The 25,250-nt window shown below is 42.4% G+C and overlaps 1 protein-coding gene across 2 annotated transcripts in view; it reads right to left on the bottom strand.

The window, feature by feature from the left end:
- Positions 1-25,250, bottom strand: part of SLC10A7 (solute carrier family 10 member 7) — a 223,466-nt gene that overhangs the window by 36,409 nt on the left and 161,807 nt on the right. For both annotated transcript variants that reach the window (XM_066232441.1, XM_066232432.1), the window contains 4 exons: positions 18,963-18,998; positions 6,182-6,265; positions 1,591-1,756; positions 142-193 (listed from right to left, as the gene is read on the bottom strand). In XM_066232441.1, the coding sequence (XP_066088538.1) occupies positions 142-193; positions 1,591-1,756; positions 6,182-6,265; positions 18,963-18,998 (338 nt within the window). The remainder of the gene's footprint in view (positions 1-141; positions 194-1,590; positions 1,757-6,181; positions 6,266-18,962; positions 18,999-25,250) is intronic.

Raw genomic sequence — 25,250 nt, 5'->3', positions numbered from 1 at the left:
TCCTACCTGAGGCCGGGGGAGCAAGATGCGGTGGCTAGGCAGACAGGAGGAAAACTAGAGTGGTATGGTAGCCTGGAAGTCAAGTCGAGAGCATGTCTTCATTTAGAAAACCAATAACGACAGGAAGTACCAAATACTTACCTTGTTGAAAAGACGAAGGTTAAAAGCATAAAACTCAGCTGAATAGAAAATACTGAAAAAAAAAAAAAAAGAATTGAATCTAATTAGTACTATAAAAGCAGTATTTGTAGCATATTTACTGGTATGCTTAGTTTGATCTGAAACTTGCAGGGACTCAAACAGAAAACAAACAAATGAATAAACAAGCAAGCATAAATTGCCGAACTGATAACATCATATAAATTTTAGTGGGACTCAACCTGTTCTTATTGAAGCTATCCCCAGATAAAAATCTACGACGTCTACTACTCACAGCAAATCTCAAACCCTCTTTGATTTAACACTGGTTATTTAATTTGTTCAGTTAGAGAGAGCTGGTTTATCCTTTGAGTATTTATAGCAAATGGCACAAATGCAGGAGGATATAAAAATATTTTGGAATAACTCATCTTGATGTTAATAATGTAAGATTCATTGACATTATAATTACGAAAAGTTGTCTTTGGTATTACAGCATAAATAGAACAAAATATTTTTTTTCTTTTCCTCCCTCCCTCCCTCCCTCCCTCCCTCCCTCCCTCCTTCCCTCCCTCCCTTCTTTCCTTCCTTTTCTTTCTTTCTTTTTCTTATCTCTCTCCTCCCCCCTCCCTCTTTACTTTCTTTCTTTGTTAACAAGTGTTTTAATTACTTATTACATTTAAAAATATTGTTCTAAGCTCCACCTGTAGCTTGGCAGAGGCTGAAAAGTATGAAACTGCCAATATTAAATGATTTATAAATCTAGACTGACCTCTTCTGTGACTGATTCTGCCCAGTAGGGACACCCACTCTCTTAGTTTGGAGCAGAAATCAGTAAAGTTTACTTAAAGGGCCACATAAAAAGTATTTTAGGCTTGAGGGCCATATGGTCTCAATAGCAACCCTTCACTTCTGCCTTTAAATTGAAACATAGAGAAATATATAAGTGCATTTTTTAGCTTAGCAGGTACTTGCATTTTATAGCCTGCTACTTCTTACAATGAAATTATATTACTTTGGGTGTAGTTTAATAGAAAGATGATATAAATATTCATATTTTAACCACTTATTATAAAAGTGTCATATATTAGAACTCCTACTTTTAATGCATGGTGAAGAATAAGATTAGTTTAAGTTATAATAATATAAATTGGCAAAAAAAGTGTTCAGCCTAACACTTGAATTTGACAGATATTATGGCTTCTTTCACCTGGCATCAACCACTGTAAATCAGACACAAAAAGACAAAGGAGATTAGTCATAAGTGTATTACTGCTGCCTTTTTATAAAACAGGGGCAGTGTGGCTCAAGTCACTGAGTACATATAGTATAAGACTAAGAATTCTTTTCTAGTCAAATGAACATTCAAAATGAATAGGGGGAATACACATTGCTCTGTTTGCTACTGAGGAGGCTGAGGAGATAGCAGAGGCACCCTGCCTTCCCACTTACTGATGAACAGTATGACAACAAGGCTGAATTTATCCAGGTCAATATTTGGGTTAGAGAACGTGCCACAGAAGGTCGTGTAGATGATCATGAGGAGCACGCTGCTGCTGATAGCACCAAAAGGAGGTTTCGTTCTTTCCAGCCAGTCCTTGATGTATCTCCGGACGATCTGAAACAGAGATCAACAGGTTGCCCCTTTGCAGAGAGGTGGGGAGTGAAACTGGGCGTCTCAAAGTGATTCTGACAGCGGAAAGACAGAAAGGAAAGAGCAATCTGGTTGATGGCCACACTGGGTCTCCACACTTCTCTGCCACACTGCTCTTCTTCTGGGGAATTGAACATTTGCAGTGCAACTTCCACTGTTGTCCGTAATGAGAGTATGTTTTCAACTGCACTCAAATCCATCCTTAATCATGCCAAATGCTCTTTGCTAGCTGTCACTGAGACATGCCCATTAAGCCTCCCCGAAGTTTATCTCCTCTGCTCCTCCTAATGGATGTGTGTAATTATCACAGTCCCCTTTGCCTCAACAGACAATTCCAAGTGCAACTTTGGGAATCTTAAAAATCTGACATCTTCAAGAATTTTAAGACAGTAGATAATCGAAAGTGATCCATGGAACATATTAATATTTAAAATGTGAGCGAAGCACCAGAAGTTTTTAATTAAATTATAACTCATGCTTGAAAAGCAAAAGTGCAAGTGTTGTGGGAGCTTAAATAATTCAAACTCTGCACAGCTCGAGTTTTTGTGAATCCAAAGACAAATGCCATTTGCATGCTTTTAGCATCCCAGAATTAACACTTAAAAATGAATAAACCTGTCCCAACTTTCCAACAAAAGGACCAGTGAAATATAAGGTTACAAAGCAATCCTCTCGTATTTTAAAACCAAATCAGATATTTTAAATCAGGGCAGTCGGAATATTAGTAATAACTTTCATTTGGATATAAGACTGAACCACTCTATTTAAAACCTTTCACTTTTGAAAGAAGCCAAACAAGCCCCATAATAAGGACTACGGTTGAGACATATTAAGCTTTGAGTCACTCATTATCCTGCATAATTGAACATGAGATTTCACAACAGGCTGAATTACCATGATCCATTAGCAATAATGAGGTCAGGGAACTTCTCCTGACAAGGCTGATGGGGTTCTGTCATCTTCTACTCTGACACTAAAAAGCCTTAATTTGCAACGGAGCATACCTTCACAGATACTCAAGAACAAAATAAACTACTCTCAAGAGAACCTTTGAACAAATGGCTGTTGAATCAACTTCCTCCGATCTCAAGGACTTGGGAAGTGAAATAATGGTGTTAATAAAGCTCACCAGTTGGTACAAGAAAAATATAGGTCCAACACCTTGAAACTTGGGCGGGGTAGAATGAAAAGAAAGAGTGTCATATATGTACAGATCAATAGTGGTTAAGTTTCTATTTTTTTAAGGTAGATCTTGTAATTGAAGTTACAGTTGAATTTATAAAAAATTGTGTTTTGTTTTTTTTTTGTTTGTTTTTGGAGAAGTGATCCCAAACCATAGTTATTATCTAGTGTTCATTTCTTTTTTTCAAGTTAAAATGTAGTGAAGTACAGACAAGTGAGAGCAGTTCATCGCACAGTGTTACACACTGATGTATTAGAATATTGTAAGTTTTGGATAACAACGTTCAGGGTACCTTGATGGTCCCACATTCACACGTCACAGTGGGTCGGGGGGAACGCTCATTAGAAGGCTACTGAGGGACTTCACGGAAAAGGTCATTTCATAATCTATTGTGTTAGGTAACATAAACCTGGCGGTTGCCCAAATTTAACAGAATTAAACTCATTTAGGAAGTAAAATAAATGAAAATTACATGGAGCTATTGAAGTTGACGCTGTTCTCCAATCCTGTTTTAGTACAAAATGGTTAAAAACACAAAGACCTGCAATAGATTAGGGGACCTATGGCTCTAATTCCAAAAGTGGAAGTGTCTCTCTCTCACCACCATTGCCCTCTGACTGAAGAAACAAACACATGTAAATGAGATGCAACTTGGAAGCCAAAGCCATTTTAAAAACCAAAACGAATCTAGCCCTGGCCAGTAATGAAGGCTTCTCTCTCTCTTTCTCTCTCTCCCCCTCTCTTCCTCTGTCTCTCTAAAGTCAATCAATTAAAAAAAAAAAAAGACTAATCTCTAATCATCAGCTTTATAAGCAGCAATTGACTTAGTTAACCTAACCATGTCTTCCTTCGTTACAAAGTACTCAGAGGCTCATAGTATGTAGGACTCTTTCAACACGGCAGGTAACGAGGGGAGCGGGCTCTTCCCAGCGAAAATGCTTTTCTTCTAAACACCTCAGTGCTTTAACCTGGTCACTTCATCTTGATAAAGAAAGCAACTAGGAAACTGGGAATTGGATAGACAGATAAGTGAAACAATAACCCTAGAGGAAAACAGATTGTCTTTCACTGTTTTTAGTCTTACAGCGATATTTATCTGTGTTTTCTAAGTAAACCATTTTATACTTTGCCAAGCTCTATAGAGCTTTTCCATCTTCCTTTAAAATTAAATTCACAAAGCAGCTGTCTTTGCACCGTGCAGCTAGAAAAGTGTTCAAATGCTTCATAAACGGCTGGGCGAAGTAGCGTGGCCATGCCTCTGAGACGAGGTTCCGCTCTGAACTCCGGGGACCCCGTCTCCTCAAAGTTCAGCCACTTGCACTTTTTATACAATCATTCTTCATTTGTCAAGAATCCCTGTCATTTTTTAATTCCGCAAACTTCGTTGTCTTACAGAAATGTTTAAAACCTTATAAGAAACAAGACTTGGCTCAGAATAGTCCATCAACACAGCCAGACAGATGCCTCAGAATTCCCTCTTGGGGGAAAATCCAGCTCAGATGAGGGGAAAAGGCATTCTGGTGAAGTGGCCGGTTGTATCTTTCTTCAGAATCTATACTAATTCATTTGCTCTCATGGCTCAGAAACACTTAGGCATTCAACATTAAGTGACAGACGCTCATGAACTTGTTCGGTTTTTCCTATGGAAAAAGAAGGGAAAAAATCGCCCACAGCTTTTTATTGTCTCACCTTCTACATTTTGATTTCCTTATTTTAAATTAAGCACCAGGAAAGGTGAAAGGAAAACTTGAATCCCTGTACTTCTAACAAGCTGAAACACATATCAGTTACTGCATGACCTGTAGGACAGAAAGCTGGGAAACAAGCACATCTTAGGTGACGACTGTCCACCTACAGAGGTAACCAAGAAACGGAATGGCCGTCGTTTTAAAGGTTTCTGTTCTTTTTTCCAGGGTATTCTCTTGCTTTCCTCCTACTCTATCTTTATATTTATAAACTGATTTTTGAGTGGGGGATATATGATGTATAATATTTTATGTTCAATCTAATTTAAAAATTAACTTTTCTCAAAGGTTGCTTCAATTTTTATCTTCTCTTCCATCGAATCTATACATTTTCATAAAGTGTTTTGTTTCTTCATAAATATCCTGTTGAAATGTATAGTCAGGGATTAAAATCAAATCCAACTTATAAAACATTGTTCTTTTAGAACATTTTGTTTTAAATATTAAGTAGATTGGGGAAAAGGTGTAAACAACAATAATAAATGGATATAATAAGCAGTCATCATCTACTTAACTTTTTGAAATTTTTTTCCCTCTATTACTTCATCTCATTCTCCTGAGAAAGATGGTACAGATATTATCCTGCTCAGTTTACAGCTAAAAACACAGGCATATAGAACCCAAACAACTTACATGAAATGTTTTTAAAAAGCTAGTTAATTAGATGAGCAGGAATGTGACTTTTATTTCCTGAGGGGTCCCTGGTCTCATGGAGGTCACCTTCTAGTTAGATAAATAAACAGCAAAAACAACAAACAAACAAACAAGAAGTTGCTGTTAAGCCCATGTCTATGCCCTTAATCATCCAAATATACCCTTTCCTAAGACTCACTCATTCAGTAGTACACACATTAAATTCTATATGCCCTTACCGTGGCTAAAAACACAACCTTGTTTTAAAATTTGTATGCTTATAACTAAATTACATGCTTATTATCACCTTGTTATAAGAAGTTAAAATATAAGAATTTATTCTATTATCCAATTCAATAAGAATCATAAAGGAAACTAAATTTTCTAAGCCCCATTTTAAGAGCGAATAGAATTAAAAGTTTATTTTATCAATCATAGCATAACTAATATGATAACTATTGCTGGAGGAGTCTATGGAGCAGCCAGCCAAAGACATCCATGTTCCCAGCAATGGTCATAGATACCGAGACCTTATTGGAAGTTGCAAATAACATAATGGTTTGCTACATGGTTTCAAGCTAGCTGTATAGCTACAAAGAAGGGATAATAAATAATTAAATAAATAGGTCAAGATTCTGTGCAGATGTCCCTGTATATATAGCTTTCTATAGGGAGCATGTTGTTATTAACCAAAAATAGTAGATAAATAAAAATATGAGAATATTGTAATTGATAAAAACCCATGTTTCAAAGTCTTACATTTTCATTTAACTGTCTCTTCCTCTGTCTTTTCGGAACTGTCCTGACATACAGAATGGGAGACCTTACCTGTCCGATAATGAGAGGGACCACAACAGTCATAAAGAGCTGGGAAAAAATAGATGTAAAAGGCACCGAAGAGGACGAGCCAAGCTGCAAAACGAGAGTATAAGAGGAGTTAGAGGTACCTAGGATTAGTTACCAAACATTGCCGTCAATTAAATCATGCAATAAGTGAATTCTCTCCCACGCACCAAAAATTTGGTAGGCCAACACAAGGAGCAAGCAAAGTTAATTTTAATTTTCTAAATTTAACACAAAATAGACTGTTAAGTAGTTTAATCTACAATTTTTATTGGGATTCAAAGATTGAGAAAAAGTGATAACTACTGTTTCACAATGAACTTAACTTGCTTATTATTAAATACATTGGTGAAGAACACAGTGATTCTTCCTTCAAACTGTCTATATTGTATGGCATGATATTTCACCTATAATGATAGTTTAGGTGATTGCTATTTCATCTATCACCTACTTAAACAAACAAGTATATCTTAATATTCTTTTATCAAGATAATGTTTTCATTTATGCAAATAAAATATTTTCTAACTTCTACTCCTTTAAAACAAAGGCAATGAATCTCACATCCTTTCAAGTTTTTTCTTAAATTCTAAAATATGGGAAATCCTGGAACATGACATATTTTTCAGCTTGATGTTTTCAATATACCTCTCCTAAATGTGTATGTCTTAACTCAGTTCGTAGTTCCTGTTTTTTACCCTTTCTCACTTTTTGGTGCCTTTTTAAAATTTGTTTTACTAATAACTCCAATCTCGGCTTCAGAAAGACCTGATTGCCAGCATCTGCGTAGGACACGGTCTCACGTTCACATTAGCCGCAACCACCGAGAGTTGCTGTCTTCCTACGAACTTTCATGCTGGTCAAACCCTTCTTCTGGCTTTCAAGCCTGACACATACTAGCCTGTTCCACAGGTGTCTGTCTCTTTTATGACTCCCCTGAGAACTAGTGAACGGGTTCTCTCAAACCATCACTGTGAGCACCCTGGGCCTGGAGCTCACTCTCCCCCTCCCCCCCACAGGCCAACCCCAGTCCTCACATCCACCTAAGTTAGTTCAACTTGGAGATACCATTTAAAGATCGCTTCTGTAAAACACACTAAGGTAGTGATGACAGGGGCACAGAATGTTAAATAAAATAAATCCCACGTTTAGATGAGTCAAGTCAACAGCTCCGGCGCAATGTGGTGGGATCAGCGTTTTCACCGTTTTCTGCATGCACTGGCTCCCCAAGGTCTTTCCTGCCCCCTGGAGGGTTTGATCAAACTCTGTGCCCTTCCCCTCAGCCCTGCTTTGGGTGTATTCAAAACGCCACGGGGCCCTGGCCGGTTGGCTCAGCGGTAGAGCGTCGGCCTGGTGTGCGGGGGAGCCGGGTTTGATTCCCGGCCAGGGCACATAGGAGAGGCGCCCATTTGCTTCTCCACCCCCCCCTCCTTCCTCTCTGTCTCTCTCTTCCCCTTCCACAGCCAAGGCTCCATTGGAGCAGAGATGGCCCGGGCGCTGGGGATGGCTCCTTGGCTTCTGCCCCAGGCGCTAGAGTGGCTCTGGTCGCAACAGAGTGACGCCCCGGAGGGGCAGAGCATTGCCCCCTGGTGGGCAGAGCGTCGCCCCCTGGTGGGCGTGCCAGGTGGATCCCGGTCGGGCGCATGCGGGAGTCTGTCTGTCTCTCCCCGTTTCCAGCTTCAGGAAAAAAACAAACAAAAAAACACGCCACAGGTGTACATCCTGCCCAGCGCGGCCTGGGTTCATTCAATAACACCTTCCGCACTGACCGCAGGCTGCCAGTGTCACCCGTAAAACTGTAGCCTTTTCTTCCAGGACTAAGATGCACTAAAGAAACGAAGAGAGGAAGCGGGAGAAGTGGGGCTGCTGAGGAACAGACAGGATTCCTGGTGTAGTAGACGCGACATGGCTGTTAGATGTTTTTTTTTACATAAAGCCAAAGTCGTAAAAACTAATCATTTCAGCCCATTTTAGAGCAATAATGACCTTGAGGCACAAGGTACTTAACAAATATATTCTCCTCAAAAATACTAATTCCAAGCATGGCCCTGGGGCAAGGATTGAAATAAAGAAAAATCCATTTTACAGGAAATGGAAGCACTGGATTGACAGAAAAATAAACTTTAAAGACCAAAGTCTTCTGGTTCAAGAACATCCAGCTCAAGGCTCTGTTAGGTTTACAATGCTTGGAGAGAGGCAGTAGGATTCAGGGTAACAGCCTTCTATTAAAAGGTGACAATGCTCACCTGGAATCTCAGAGATGATGTTACACATCCCTGTTCCTCTTTCTGTCTCCACTTTATTAAGTTAGTTAATATTTTAAAGATATTTTCATGACTAACCCTATCACAAGCTCTAGTCGTCCTGTCATCCCAGGGCAGACCCCAGTGACTGGCACAGAGAGTGCGTGCGCAGGTGACTAAACCTGTGCAGAACGGGCACACGAGGTGACCTGCACGCAGGAGGTGCTAATAGTGACACTCTATTTGAATCCATATCCCCTACACAAAGGAAACCAGATCGAAGGTGACGGAAGACTATATGACTTTGGGTGATGGGAATGCAACATAATCGAATGTCAAAATAACCTGGAGATGTTTTCTCTGAACCTATGTACCCTGGTAGATTAATGTCACCCCATTAAAATTAATATTAAAAAAAAAGAGAAACCATATCCCCTGTTCCCCTGAAATTGAAAAGCACAAAACTTAAGTGTATCAAAAAAGTTATTATTGTGTGGCATTATTAAAGTCACATGGTATTATTTTTTCTCTGCTTGGTGATGACTAATAACATAGCTAATTGGAACACGCACCTAGACAAAGGGCACTTAGACAGGGGTGAATGTGTGTGTGTGAGTGTGGGTCTGTGTGAGTCCGTGTGAGTGTGTGTCTGTCTATGTGAGCCTGAATGTGTGTGTGAGTGTGTGTAGAGCAGAGCGAGGGCAGCCTGTGCATGTTCTCAGCCCCCAGTCCCCCCCCCAGACTCTCAGTGCGGCTCTGGAGGGGAAGACCGACCAGAGAAAGAATCCTAACCCTGGAAGAGACAGGTCCTCCCATTCCACTCCCTTCTTAAAATATGTGCAGACTGAGGTCCAGAAACAAGTGACTTACAGTGAACATATCTCATACCTCCATTATGATAAGAAATTGGTTACACATCTAAAACACATTCGAGCACCCTGTAGCCAAATCTGCTCCATGGTAATAGCTACCCTACCAGGGAAAGGCCTGTTGGTTTAACCATAAACTATTACTGCATTACTGTATTACTGCTGAGCAGTAAACTCAGAGATCAAATGCAGAGAAGTGTCAAAACGTGACTTCATTTACTTAAAAGTCAATTTGGGGGGTTATTTTTAATCCCAATTCTATCTGAAACATCAAATCTGGCCATAAGAGAAATACAGGAAAATCCATTTCAAATTTGGTGGTAAGAACATTATGTACTTTAATTTCCATTCATTATTTGCATGATCAATGTTTGGAAACCTCATGCTCTTAGAGGACAGTGGACAGGGCTGTGGGGTGAGGGGAGGCTGTCCACAGTCTCCACGGTCCCTTTTTCCTCTGAAAAGCCTGTGATCTTTGATCTGCTAGATGAGCAACACTGGTCAGAACAGCCCTTCTCTGAGGCTTTGTCAGATCAGAGGCAAGAGCGAGCTAGCCAGGGATGTAATTAACCGGGTTGCACAAAGCCAGACTAGGTACGCCAGGGATTCTGGAAGGAAATCCTGCAGGATGGCTCCCTTAGAAGTGGCTCTGAAAGGAAGGAAACCTCAGTGCTGGGGTCTAACTTGGCATAAGTCCTTCCTTTTGAATTGGCCACCAGACCTGTCGCCGGGGTCAGCGTGAAGAGGCGGAGTCCCCGTGGGGGAGTTTCTGACACTAGGAAGCCTGCCCTGGCATCCAGAAGAAAGAAGAGCGAGCATCTGGCATTGGACAGCTTCTGAGGACATGACTAGAAAAGTCCAAGACCCAGTCATTTTGTATGCAGAGTTGATCGTAACTAAAGCAGAAGGAAATATGCTGTCTGGGATATTCAGTTCTTCACATTTTAATGAGGAACCTGTCAGGGTTTCTATTGTAAAGAACAGTGTGTTTATAGGAGGCATCCGTAATTTGCACATTGGGATAAACCTGCAGATTCAGGAAAACCACATATCAAGCAAGTGCCCTGGGCCGCACTGAGCTACCCAGGTAGATTTACAGGTAGCGTGTCTCACCCTGCCACCCTGAGCTTCTAGACACAGTGCATGAAACCCAGTCATGGCTAATGTCTTTCAGGAATATAGTGCTGCAAGCAGAAAACTCACAAGTAGGTTTGTTTTCATATCTATGTTGAAAAGAAGTGACTCAGTGAAAATTAAGTATGTGGGACTTTAGGACCTTTGTGCTCAATCCTTCAGTCACTGGTGTCCCCTGTGAGCCAGGGCGTACTTGAGGCACCAGGGTCCCAACAGTGAGCTGAGCACAAACCTTCTTCTCAGGAACTGACTTTTAAAAGTTGAGTTCTGCGTGCGGGTCCCCCCACCACCAGCACATGCATGCTCCTTGCCATGAATGCCTTTCCCCCTCTCCACTTAGAAGAGAAGTTTTGGCTTTTTCCTAAGACTAAGTAGGTACAAGCATTGCTTCCTTAGGAATTCTATCCCAACCATTCTCCCCTAATGCAGACTTGGCCACCCTCTCCTCTGTGTTCCCCCTGTACCTCTCAGAGCCCTGGGTTGCTCCTGTTTACAAATCCGCCTCTCCGAGAAGCCTGGAGGTCAGGGGCAGGGTCTCATTTATGCTTATGTTCCCCGCGCCCAGCAGAGTGACCACGTTTTACATCTAGGGTGGTGGCTCTTACACCTGCAGGGTTTGATAAAACACAGAGCGCCTGGCCCCACTGACCTTCTGCATCAGAACCTTAGGGAGAAGAATGAGAGGGGGTGGAGGACTGTGAGAATCTGCATTTCTAACGAGCCCCAGGCGGTGCTAGGGTGGCAGAGCTAGGTTCGCACTCTGAGAACCACTAACCCAGCATGGAGGAGGTGCACTAATCTAGTACATAATAGGTGCTCCACAAACGTGGGTTCAGTTACTGAATGACCAGGATACGCATGTAGAAAAAGAGGCCCGAGAATGCTTTTTCTTTCCATCCTTCCAACTTCAGGTAACTTACAAAGCCCTGCTTACTTCACAGGCCCAGGACAGGATGGGGACAGGCTGGCCTCCCACACAACTGTCGCTTACCATTATAGTAACAGCAACATGGTCTGTGTGCCAGACTCTGCTCCAGATGCATAATGTGTGTTGAATAACTTAATATGGCAACCCCTTGAGGCAGGTCTTTCCAGTACCCCAATTTCCACATGAGGTAAGAGCGGTACAGCGCAGTTAAAGCACTCGATCAAGGTCACCACAGCTAGAAAGTGACGGAGCCAGGATCTAAAGCCCGAAGCGTCTCTCCACAGCCCTCGCACCCGATTCTTACACTCTCCTGTGCATTAATTACCCAGGGTCTGGAGCAGTGAGACGGGTCAGGGAGCAGGGGTGGGCTCCCCTCCTCTTGCCCATGTGAGAGGAGGAGGGGAAGCACAGTTGTATGTGGGGGTACGGGGGGGGCTGCATGGAGATGGGGAACTGAAGGCCGGCAGGAGCCAGAGAGGAAGAAAAGAAAGAAGAAAAAAAAGCGTGTGTGTATGGGGGGAGGGGCTCAATCAGCAGGGTTGATGGTGCTGCCTTTCTCAGCTGGGGCTCTGGTCAACCACAGGACCTAGAAAATTATTTGAGCATTTTCTGAGCTCTCTCACAGGATGGTACGTCAGTAGTTCCAGGTAGGTTCATCAGAAAGCGTTAATCCAGTCCACACAATGGATGCCTTCAGGCATCGGGACTCAATTCTCTAACTTGGCAGAAAAAGACTGAATGGAAACAATTTGCTGCTATCAATTCACTCAATTTAGAAACTATTTGATTTGGAAAGAATCTGGGGGTCCCATCAGTGAAATATCACAGGGCCAAACTCATGTGACTCAGAAAGACAAGTAAGTACCAATTCTTGACAGAGGGACGCTGACTGTCTGTAAAAATCACAGTTATCAACCTACAGATAGAAAACAGATGGTGCGTTTAAATCACTCTCGTAAGTGAGCTGACCTGTGAGTTGTTGTTAATGCACCAGGTCTTCCCTTGCTTGGTTGTGTAATCAGCCTTTTATCTCCTACCAGGGAAACCCATTAGCCACAGGCATCTCCACTATTTGCGTCTCTTCTCAGCTATTAAAACATTATTGTATTAAATAATTCACCCCCAATGATCAGTCTTTGCTTTCATTAGCACTGCATTCAGGGGAAAATGCAAATAGATATTTACGATTTATACCGCAGAATGACAACGAATGTTAAATCTCTTTTGCGGGAAAATTGGAAAAAAGCTGCTTCAGACACAGGATTTGTCCACTTCCTGCCCAATTTCCACCCTTGCTCCACCCATCGCCCCATCCGTCAACCACAGAGCCCAGTCCTGGGGAAGGGAAAGGAGGGACGTGTGTGCTCTTGCATCTGACTTCCTAGTGCCCACGCAGAATCACTCGTACACACCTGTCTCCTTCCCTTTACAAAGGGAAGTGCTCAGACAGAAGGAGGGTGCCCCAGCCCCCAGCCCCCAAACCCGTCTAGGTTTCCATCTTTCCTCAGAATCGCCAGTTGAGCCTTTCACCAGGCTGGCCTCCCCTCCAGGGACATATGCAAATCACACTGATTGCTTATACAGCCTTGATGAGTTACGTGTACACCAGTGGACAGGCTTGATGTAAAGATGACTATGATTTTTTATCAAAATTAAGTCTATGATTGTTTCAGCTGCTGCACGTAGCCGGTTGGGGGTGGTTAGGAGGTGCAGGGAGGGTATGGGGGGGATAGATGATGATGGAAGGAGACTTGGGGGGCTGAACACACATTTCAGCCCAACTTCACTCATATATACTGTACGGGTGGCGTGTTGTAGAACTGTGCACCTGAAACCTGTCTAATTTATTAACCAGCATCACCCCACTAAAAACTAAACACAATTGGGTGCCTACACGGAGAGCATCCCTTTAGTACAGGGAGGACCCTTCTTATGTCTAGAAGCACAGTGTGTGTCCTCCGGGAGGGAAAGAGCAAAACAGGCTTCACGTGAGTTTTGGGAGATAAAAAAAAACATGTACAACATCTCTTTTTGTTATATGCTAATTTAAAACCTAAGATGAAAAGATTACCTACCAACAACTGACGGAAACTATGTATGTACAAACTATAAGTTCTGGTTACTCCAACCACACACAGATTTTAGTAATATGCACGCAAATGAATGTTAGGTCGGCTTATCACAACCCACAGAAGAAAGCTGTGGGGAGAAGGGCTTTCAGGACATGGAGGGTTGAAGGCAGAGATACTCAGAAGCATCTAGAAGCAAACCTTGCTCCTAATCCCCTGACCACAGGATTTAGTCTTGTCAATATGAGTTTGGTTCAGGAACCAGAGTGCCTACTGTTGCTCACTGAATAGTCCTTTAAACCAGTGGTCCCCAACCTTTTTTGGGCCACGGACCGGTTTAATGTCAGAAAATATTTTCACAGACCGGCCTTTAGGGTGGGATGGATAAATGTATCACATGACTGAGACAAGCGTCGAGTGAGTCTTAGACGCATGTAACAGAGGGAATCTGGTCATTTTTTAAAAATAAAACATCGTTCAGACTTAAATATAAATAAAATGGAGATAATGTAAGTTACTTATTCTTTCTCTGTGGACCAGTACCAAATGGCCCACGGACTGGACTGGTCTGCGGCCCGGGGGTTGGGGACCACTGCCTTAAACAGAGCAACTGTTTAAGCTCTCCCCCAGAAGAGTGCTCTAAGCTTAGAGACCAACAGGCAAGGGCGGTCCAAGGAAGCAGTGTCCTTCTCGCTCTGTCCAGACAGACCCCACCTGCTCGGGAGCAGCAGCAGCAGCTGGCATTGAGGGGAACCCAGAGGCAGAGGGAAAGCCCGGCTGAGACAGTGCGGGGCTCCCCCGTGCCATGCCGCCCTCAGTGAAGTCTGAGCAGTCCCAGAGTGGCACTGGCATTGGTCCCTGTGGGACAGTGGTCCTTAAAGGGGAGGGGAGCTTATCATTGTCATCTCCAGAGACTTGGAAATGGCATACCAGATGTTCTCCCTAGCCCTTTATGGTTCAAAGGGCCTTGGGGGTAGGGGAGCCCTGGCATGGGCATTTACCAAAGATTCCAGATTATTTGGCTTCATGAAATTCTCTCTGTGTGATAACCATCTCTGTGTGATGTACATACACAGAAGACAAGCTACTCTCAGGTTCAAGAGAAGAAGACTAGTTTTCACTCGCTGTAGAAAGAAAGACTCCCCAGTACAAGGCAGAGGGACTGGCTCAGCGCAAAACTGGGGCAAACGGATAGCTTCTCTTTACTATCATTTTATACGTGGCACACCTGTGGCCATCAATTACACAATCATCACTGAGAACATATTACCAAAAATAGAGGACGATATATGACCGGAACGGCTGTATTCACTTTTCTTGTTCATACTGATAGGATCAAAAGTTGAAGAATTATTATTACTTTTTTTTTTTAATCACAGGTAGCCAATTACTAGAGAAACCTAACAATGCCTGTAGCCTCCAAGGCTGCCTGGATCTCTCTCCCTGGCCTGGACCTCTCTTCCTTTATGAACTCCCATGACACTCAGTCTGAATAACAGCGGAGCAGCTAATTTTCCTCTAAACTTCTTCACTGTTCTTTATTCTTGTTTACCCAAATAAGCTTTAAGTTTCTTCAAGGCAATAATTATGCCTTATTCTTTTTTTTTTTTTTTTTTTTGTCTTTCCTATGTTACCTAGAACATAAATATTCAAGAAGCAGTAATTGGGCATTGATACTATGTCTGTGAACAGGCTCTGAGGAGGTGCGCCTTGTGAGCACAGCCTGGAAGGAGCCCCCCACCAGAGGTCGGCCCTGGCTGGGAGGTTCTCATGCTCTTTCTTTGCTAGCTGTGAGGTCTCAAATGAGCCACAGAAACACATTGAACCTAAGTTTTCTCTTATAAGTGCAGGTAATACCTAGCTCTAAAGGTTGTCATGCTCGTCACATGGGCTGATGTAATAAGTACCTGTCTTATCTACTCAGTAAAACTTATTCTACCTCTCCCCTCCCACTACTACGGATGAACTCTCTGTGCTTAGGAGGCTGTACCCCCTTCATGAACTAGAACTCACCCCCTTTCTTCTACTCACAGACAATGGTCCATGGATTCTCGCCTCTTTTTTTCTGTCTCAGTTTCTCTCTCTCTAACTGGATCACTCTATCAATACGAATATGCTAATAATTTCCCCAACTTGGTTGCTGCCTCATTTTCTGTACTGTTTAGAACAAAATCCCTCAGAAGAGTTATCAATTACCGCTGTCTGTAACCCATCTTCCTTCCCTCATTCTTGAACCAGCTTTTACCTTCACCTGCTGGAACAGCTCTGGTGAAGGTCCCCAGTGACCCCTATCTGGTGAAAGACCAGTGGTCAATTTTCAGACTTCATTGTATCTGAACTGTAACCAGCATTTAAAGTAGTTACTCACTGTCCCCTTTTTGAAATATATACATTCTCTGCTCGGCTTCTAGAGTTTTATGGAGAAGCCATGGAAAATCATCTAGAATTGGTACTGAGGTGCAAGACAGACACTTTACTCCATTTAGTGTCTCAGTGACATGGAGGAGGCCTGCAGCAGAAACACGAGTCAGAAGGCAGGTTTCGGTTGGAGCAAGACGGTGAGGGCACGTTCTGAGCAGGGGTTAAGAACACAAGGAATTGAGTTTTGATGAACAGAAATGAACTCTTGACTAGCTACTGCAAATGAATACCCAGAAATTTCCATTTTCAAGATATGATTAAAAAAAAGACAATTCAATTATCAGGCATTGTTTTCATTTCTGTAACAACCCCACAAACTGGGTGGCTTAAAATAACAGAAATATATTGCTTCACAGTTCTTGAAGCTATTAAGTCTGGAATCAACAAAGTCATGCTCCCTGTGAGATCTGCAGGGGAAAACCCTTCCCCATCTCCTCTCGCTCCTGAAGTCTGCCAGCATCCTCGGTGTTCCTCAAGTTCTACGCATCACTCTCCTCTCTGCCTCTGCCATGACATGGAATTCTCCTTGTGTGTCTCTGACTTCTCTCATAAGGACACCAGTCATATTGCATTAAGGGCCCACCCTACACCAATATGACTTCATCTTAACTAATTACATCTTCAAGGACCCCATTTTCAAATAAGGTTACAGTGTGGGGCATGGGAGTTATATCTTCAACATATTGTTCTGAAGGACATAACTCAACCTCATAACAGGGGTGCTGATAAAAAAATTACATCTTTTGTGGAATGTGTTCATATTTTAAGTTGCTTGGGTTTTTGTCCTGCTCAGTAAATAAGGCCTGGTAACCTAAGTGTTTAAGCAATGCCCACTGTTTGTAAAATCCATGATAACCTAAAGAGACAAAAAGTGTATATGCCGTGCATTCAATTTGAAGTCACACAACATAAAAACATCTATCAATATTGTGTAATGTTGCCATTGAGGCCCTGGCCAGTTTGCTCAGTGGTAGAGTGCTGGCCTGGTGTGTGGAAATCCTGGGTTTGATTCCCGGTCAGGGCACACAGGAGAAGTGACCATCTGCTTCTCTACCCCTCCTTCCCCCTTCTCTCTCTCTCACACTTCTCCTCCCGCAGCCATGGCTTCTCCTTAGGTGCTGAAATAGCTTGGTTGCCAGAGCAATGGAGCAGTGGCCCCAAATGGGCAGAGCACTGCTCTGTAGGGGGCTGGCCGGGTGATCCCAGTCAAGGTTCATACTGGAGTCTGTCTGTCTGCTTCCGTGCCTCTCACTTAATAATAAAAAAAGAAAATGTTATGAAAGATGATCCCACTGAGCCTGGTGGGAGGTCGCAGCTGGCTCAGAGGGAAGCATTAAACTCTTAAGTTGAGGGAACTGGGGTCTTTTTCACTATCCTTGTTGTTTTATTATTTTAAAGTATTGAACCAACTAAAGCTCACAAGCCTATACTATAGGTCCAAGACTGGGGGAAAGCTTGCAACAGTATGATGCCATAGCATTTATCAGCTGAGAAACCTCCACAGCATGGCGATGGGAAAGAGAGGGGAGAAAGTACGCATCTAGTTCTTTAGTCATGAGCCGCAACAGGGTCTCAGAGATCTCACCCCTTAGATATCCAGAAGGGCTCCCCAGGTGTCAGCCCTCAAGTTGCAGCTATAACTTCTCCCTGAGTTTCTCAAAAAAGTCAGTTGAGTAAGAGATGCTGCTCTTCATTTCTTCTTCAATGGAGAAAACCTAGGCTATAGAGCCATTTACTGTTCCCTTACTAGGCACCTGGCTCTATACTGGTCCTCTGACCCACTGCACATGGGGACCTCCAACTGGCCTGCATCCTGCACGTGTGCAGGGCTGCTCCTGGGGAGCTGTGAGCCCAGGTCTTGGCAACACTGAGGGATGATCCCAGTTCCTCACACCTGGTGAACAGGGAGGTACACACCAAGTCTTGTATTTCAAACGAATGCAAATCCATATTCACTGTCATTCCAAGTGGACTCACCACCAGTTCTGAACTGGTGAAGTCCAAATGAATAAGGTTTGTTTTGCTGAGGGAAGTCATCTGATTGACTCTTCTTACCTTGTCAAAATGAAGCTAGCATTTCAGAAGGGAAGGGACAGCTGAGGCTTCGTACTTAAAGGTAATGTCTTTCATGAATGATGCAGAATCCAACTGTTGGGTAGGGATCTTCCCCTCTCCGCTTCCTACACAGCTTGTAAGAAATGAAGTCCCTCACTCTGTTACTCTAATTCAATTCTAACTTGGGTAATTACAGTATAATTAAATAAATTTTCCCCATAGTTTTAATTCACTGACAAACAGTGCTAGTTAAACAGCTCCCTTCCACTCCCACAAACGCATCCCCACTCTGCTTCAGTGATGAGTGGAATGATTTATATTTGGAAGATGTGTGCATGAAAAATGCACAGTTCATAAAATATTTTAGGTATCATTCATGATTACATATGCTTTTCTCAGCATGAGATAACATTAATTTCTATTATAATTTTTCATCTAATTTCTCATATGCTTAGTACCGAAAGAAATAAGACAGTTAATTAGCATTTCTTATTTTCTGAGCAATTTCTGTTTAGTTAACCAGTGGCTTGCATTTTTTTTTATTTCTAAAGCACATTGCATTATCCCTGGGAGGCAGACTGGGGTAGGTGGTATTGACTCCCATTTACAGATGAGAAAACAGAGGCAGTGTGCCCCGAAGTGAGGCAGCCACTACCAGCCTTGGAACCTACGCTTCCTCTCATTCCCAGGTCCAGGGCTCTCTCTGTCAAACACTGGGTCACTGGCAGAGCACTTTACTTTACTGATGAGAAAATAAAGAGCAGCACATTTGTGACCCATGTCACAGGCCACTAGTTGGAAATAACTAATGATTCATCCCAGAGTCGGAGGCTGAATCACCGGGTCCGGAAGCTGGCCTTGGACCACGAGACTGCCCAGATCCTTCGGGCCCACATGTTACTGGTACTGCCGAACTGGAAGAACAGTTCAACACGTGATGCCAAGTTGTACACAAGGATTCAAATTTCAGTTTCGTATTCATGGCCTTTCTCCAAGGGTTGTAGATAGCTTTTAATAAAGGATATTAAAGCCAACATCAAAATACTCACAAAAAGCAGCAGGAGCAGGGGCGTTATAATGATGCCCTGAAAGAAATGAAAGAGATGATGGTCATTCATCAGCATGAAAGTCAGGACACTGTCTTTGCCAGTTTACACTCTGATGCATGGAAATGCTTGTCCTTCCCACTTCCGCTTAATAAAATGTAGGAGATAAAGAAGAGGGAGCCCCAAACTTGGCTCTCCCCACCAGAAAGCCTTAGCATCTCTATGACAATCACTCGTGTCCGGCGTCTTCAAAACCACACCCACCCATCTTCCCTAAACCCATCTTCCCTTTGCAGAACTCAAGTTGCCTTCCACGTTGCATATGTATCACGCGGCAGAAGCAGGCAGGCTTTCTTACTCCAAGGCTTTCAACTCTAACTTGGATAAAGTGCCTCTTTTCGAGGGAAGACAGGTGGTTTAGTCCCAGTGGGGGTCCTCTCCTGAGCAAAGACCACTTCGGCTGTGATGAATGAGATGTCGTGATTTTGTAATGCGAACTGATCTCCCCCAGGAAATGAGCTGGGATCTCAAAACTCATTTCACTTGATTAGACTCCCCGTCTCCATGGTGGAAGGCAAGTCTTTCATCTAATTCGGCCACAAAGGACCGCCTCGGTCCCTCTGCCTCCCTGAGGCAGGAAGGAGCGAAAGATTTGTTTTCTGAGATGACAAGGAACAGTTTGAGGCTGTTGTCGAGGAGGCAGGATACAAACTTTTAGGTTTCTGGAAGGTAAATCTTTTACGCCAGGTGTTTGAGTTGGGAGTTAACGTGACAGGTTTCAGTGGAGAGCAGGAAATGATTATTCGCCCCTCAGTTCTTCCTTTATCTCGCATCGCTTCATCATGATTATACAAGAAAACGCTTTTCATATTTTTATTAATGAATTCTACTTGGAACTTTGGATCTCTAAAGCGTTGGTGTGTTTGTGTGTGTCTGTTAAGTGTGTGAGAGAGAAAGAGAGTCAGACAGACAGATGAAAAGTATACTCTGTCTGGGTTCTGTTGTATGGTACCACTTCATTACTTTTGGGGAAAAAAGTCCTTTAGAAGTCCTTTCATTACAGTGGCTAAATTCTTTTGGATCTGGCCCAAGAGGAACTGGCTTACCTTATACAAACATTGCCCTATTACTTTCTTAGGAATAGATTCATGTGAATATTTACACACAGGCTGTTTTATTGTTAAATGATAGAATAAATGCTTCTTTATTGGGCACACTTTTGCAATGGACAATAGAGAACACAACAGTTTAATTTGTGTTACATTTTTAAAATCTATTTATGGAAACATTGTGGCTTATCAGCTCCATCAATGTTTATGAAACAGGTACTCATCAGTATATTTAGAAGAGATAAATGTACAAAATGCCAAAATAATTTATAAGAGCTACTGCCCTTCAATGACATGGACTACACTCAGACTTTAGTAGGCATTCCAAACTTCACAAGGCCACATAGAAACAAAAATATCTGGCTGTTTCAATCTGTGCAGATGCCATCTGATTTCAAGTCTATTTGTTTAAACATTTATTGAACGTCCACTTATATGCTGGGCACTGTTCCATTAATTATAAGAATTAATGGAAACTGGTTCAGCATTAAGGGGAGAAGGACATTCCAGGAAGAGGGAAGGGCACCCCCAAGTCTATGAAAAGTTGAGCAGGTTGGGAAGATAAAGAATAAAGTGGAGGAATCACAGACCAGATCACCAAAGGCCCGAGGGCCGGGAGAGGGAGCTTGGAGGTGATCCTATCAGCCATGGCAAACTATGAAACTTAAAGTGAGGATAAAAAGAGTTGGTAAATAATTCAGTATACGGCAAATGGATTTGACTTAGTTTATAACCCAACCAGTTTTACTTTTGTTATCTATCAACTCACCAAAATTCCCAATAAAAAATAGCAACATATTAATGTTAATTTTGGAATATCAATAGCACTAATAACATTTCTGAGACACATGGTATGATACCAGTGGTAGGATAAGGATTTTCACCCAGGGAGAAAGTTGAGCCTTATCACCATGCTTGGGACATTTGTCCTGTATTTGAGGAGTTGAAGCCACAGTGGGGTCATATATTGTCCATAGGGACCCATGTTCTTTCTGGCTCCCATTTCTTTTACTTCGCAATAGTGACATAGTATTAGTAACAGTAATAATACCAGTACTATTAACGATATTTAGCATCAGCACTTGTCTGCACGTTTTAAAATGTGACCCTCTCCTCTTAAAGGAGTTAGGTTATAAAATAGCCACGTTTTACAGATGAGGAAAGTGGGGTTCAGAAAAGCCAAGCAACCAGCCCAAAGTCACACAGAAAATAAGTGGCAAAGGCTGGACTCAAGCCTGCTCTGTCCAACTCCAAATCCAGAACTGACCCCACTCAGCCACTGGTCCGTGGGTGCTAGGGCTCAGCAGCCTGTGCAGTTTTCTAGAGAGTTCTGCCTCGGCATATATGTAGCGACTTGTTGCTGCATGATCTTGGTCTCGAGTTGACAACTGATTCTTAAAGATGACTTTATTCTGGGAGTCAGAGCACTATGACCTGCAGGTTTTCCTGCCTGAATATTCCAAGTGCATAGTCACCAGCACACAAGAGTTTCTTTGCCCTTCTCCCAAAGGACTTATGGTATTTGTTCCTAAAACATTAAAACTTTCCTAGCAAATAGGATCATTTTCTAACTGTGGATTCAAGATTCCTCATTATTTTCTCAAAAATGGCTGGTCAAGGAAGTCATTAACTAAAAATGAATTGTTATACAATGCTGAAACCTGCTTTCAGTTGTGTTGGGAAATGAGTCAGCCACGATGCCATTGATCCAGACAAGAGCTCCATAATTAAGTTTTGGTGAAGTCATTAGAGTTATTACTAAAACAACAATAGCTAATATTTATGGAGTACTGATGTCAGACAATGTGCCAAGGACTGTATGCACGCCACCTTATGTAATCTTCACAACAACCCTTCGAGGTAGGTACTATTATTTCTCCACCGACTAGGGAACGAAACGGAGACTTGGAGATGCTGTGTGAGAAAACAAGGCACTGCTGCAAATTCAGTCCCTAGCTTCCAGACTCCAGAGCCTGGGACCCTGAGTGGAATCTTGGCCATCTTACCTGTTTCCTCAGGGCTATATTTTAAGAGTAAACCCGAGGGTAGCTTTCAACTCAGTATGTCTTTTTGATGACATGCAACAAACTGAGAAGTAAGCCTCTGTGTGATATGGCTGATATATATCTTTTTTAAGTCAGGTTTTTGCAAATATCAGTGATAAAAAGAGGTGACCTAAAAATTTAAACTGTAACAGCAATAATCATTGGAAGCTGGAAAGTCAAATAGACATGTTATTTTCTCTCAGGCTCTGAAGGCTCAACCTGACTCCTTCTTCTTTCTTTCCCGAGTAAATTCTATAAAAATGGCCAAAGCCAGAGAAGGTGGTGGACGAGCACGAAGAGCACTACTAGCAAAAGACATTAGCCCCCTCCTTGCAGAGTCAAGGGCAAGATACAGTTTTAGCATCCTTGCAATTGGGCTGGTGTGGTAAGCTCTCTGATCGTAACACCTGAAGAAGTCAAGTCACAAAGTGACGTGCTTTGATTGTCTCTTAAAAAACCTTCAGAAAATCCATTTACACCTCTGCTGTGAATGACTGGGTGAATATATTTCAATGACTTTAGTGGAGAGGAAAAAAAAAGTGTCAAATCTGAGACACTGAGATTCAGTAGCATTAAAATACAAAGTACTCCCCTCACCAATAACAACCAAAACAACAAAGCTGTGAATGCACTTTTCTCAACAGTGAGACTTTTAAAAAAGGCAAAAGTAAAGTGAATTAGAATTTTTTTTTTTTTTTGGAAATGGACAATGTTATCAGAACGTTTTGCTGCAGCAACTGTTGTGAACACACAGATACTAAAACTGACTTCTTAGGCTCTTGTCTCCAAGATGTTAAATGTTCAGCCTTGGGAAAGGTGCTTTTAGTTTTTTAATTAAAAGGTAGTAACTCAAGTTTTACAGAATGACAGAATCTCCCTTTTGCAAGGGATCTCGTACCTACTCAGTCCATCCCTTGTCTGCAGTAAGTGTGACACCCTCTGTCTCCCTCACTTGCTCTGTGTGGGTGTGATGGCCCAGGCCAGCCTTGTCTGCAGTAAGTGTGACACCCTGTCTCCCTCACTTGCTCTGTGTGGGTGTGATGGCTGCCCCTGCCGGAGGTCCCCTCGGGAGACAGCGTTCTATCTCTCAAGGCACCCACTGCTCGACTGAAGCTCTTTGACAGGAGGAAGCTCTTTCTCATACTGACCCCAAACCACTTCCACTGCTGCCCTGTCTTCCCCTCGGAGCAACTCGGGGCATGTCTCACCTTCCTCTTTCCTTGTGATGGCTTTTCTTTAAAAATTTTATTTTTCAATTGCAGTTGGTTTTCTGTATCATTTTAAATCAGCTTCCAGTATACAGCACAGTGGGTTAGACAATCATATAATTTACAAAGTAATTCCCCCTGATAATTCAAGTACCCACTTGGCATCATACATAGGCATACATAGTATCCTACTATTAGTTTGTGCTTCTTAATCCATTCACCTTTTTCACCCAACCTCCAAACACCCCTCCCTGGCAACTATCAGTCTGATCTCTGTATTTAGGTGTCTGTTTCTGTTTTGTTTGTTTATTTTGTTCTTTAAGAATAATGGTGAAGTGAACTCTCGGGACACCACACTAAGTCTTCTCCAGGCTAAAAGTCTAACCCCCCCTCCTTAGACATGATCTCATCCAGATGAATTTCAGAGTCCACAGCACTCACTGAATATGAATTGACCAAAACTCAGAAATGAGGCCAAAAGACGACTGCTTGCCCTTTCAGTGTCATCTGGGAGCGTGGCCTAACAGGCCCATCCAAGGGTTATTTAATTACCTAGAAGGACAGGCCTCTGTTTGTATTTACTATTGATTAGGGCCCAGACTGTGAAATTTCATGTTAACGTACAAAGTTTTGTCCTGTTGGGATAGAAGTAGTTTCTGTCTAGCAGAAAAAGCAACCGCAAAGCCTATGATTTTATTACCCTGCAGGCACAGTATTAGCAGTCTTATTTTGGTAGACTTTTTTGATGGGCTAGATAAGCCCTATTTCTGTAATCTTCTTGAAACCAACTTTACTCTCCTGTTGGTTCCCTCATTCTTCACTTGAATAAATGTTTGACATGCGTTCATTTTATATGAGTAAGAAAGTTGTGTTTTCAACTTTTGAAAATGATACTTTGACAATTCTTTTACTCTGAACCTTTTAATAATATTCAATATACAGATCTCATTTAAAACAATAAGAAAAAGAAGATTAATGCTAACTAAAATACCTAGCTTGTCTTCACATTTTGTCCTGTGGTCAGTGTATAGTGATAGCTTAAAGAGTTAGAGAAGAGTTTATTCCTCAGGAATGAAATTATGTCAAACAAATAGATAATGAGTGTGACTGGTTACCACAGCTTAAACAATAAATTACAAAGGGACAGTGTGGAATACTTGGAGATACTTAAATTTAAACACAATGATCAGGATATATGGCCTTCAGAGAATATGAATAATATATACCATTGAGTAAACTTTACGGAAGAAAGAGGCATTAGGAGCCTAGGGAAGGGCATCTGGAAAGAAAGTGTGGCTGACTGGTGGGTTAGGGCCTCTTTCTCTCCCCTGCCTGTACTTCTCTCTTTCAAATGGGACCTTCACAGAGTCAGTCCCTTGACATCCATCCCCAAATGAAGCATTCCTCTGTGTTCAGGCGGGGAAAGAGGAGTTGGCATGCGCATTCTGGTCTACTTACCGTGCACAGACTACTACAACAGACAGTTGCATCAGACTGTTTGAGCTAGATAAGACCCGCCACTGAAAACATCTAGTTAATTCTCTCTAGTCTAAGTCCATGCTTGTCAAGAAAATGTTGGATAATAATTTTGTTTTTCAAGTAGGGCTCCTGACAGGAGGAGAACACACCAAGTAGCTGACACCCGTTTCCCAGAATACAAGCTCACTGGGTGTGATAATGATAGGGAGTCTCTGAATCTGCAAAGCTAAGACTCGATGCCTGGATTGTGGTGACCCCGCTGCAGGAATGGCAGCTGGCCTGTCTCAGTGACATACACTTAATGAAACAAGCACTTACTGAGTGCTAACTATGAATCAGGCATCATGGGTGTTGAGGGGAAAGGGCTCCAAAGCCTCCTAAGCATGCAAAACTACAGTCATGTTCATGTGGAATTTGACATAAATCTCCACAAATGTTTCTGTCAAGTCC

This window comes from Saccopteryx bilineata, chromosome 1 (assembly GCF_036850765.1).
Source record: "Saccopteryx bilineata isolate mSacBil1 chromosome 1, mSacBil1_pri_phased_curated, whole genome shotgun sequence".
Classification (NCBI taxonomy): domain Eukaryota; kingdom Metazoa; phylum Chordata; class Mammalia; order Chiroptera; family Emballonuridae; genus Saccopteryx; species Saccopteryx bilineata.
This window is presented reverse-complemented; position numbering and strand designations above follow the sequence as displayed.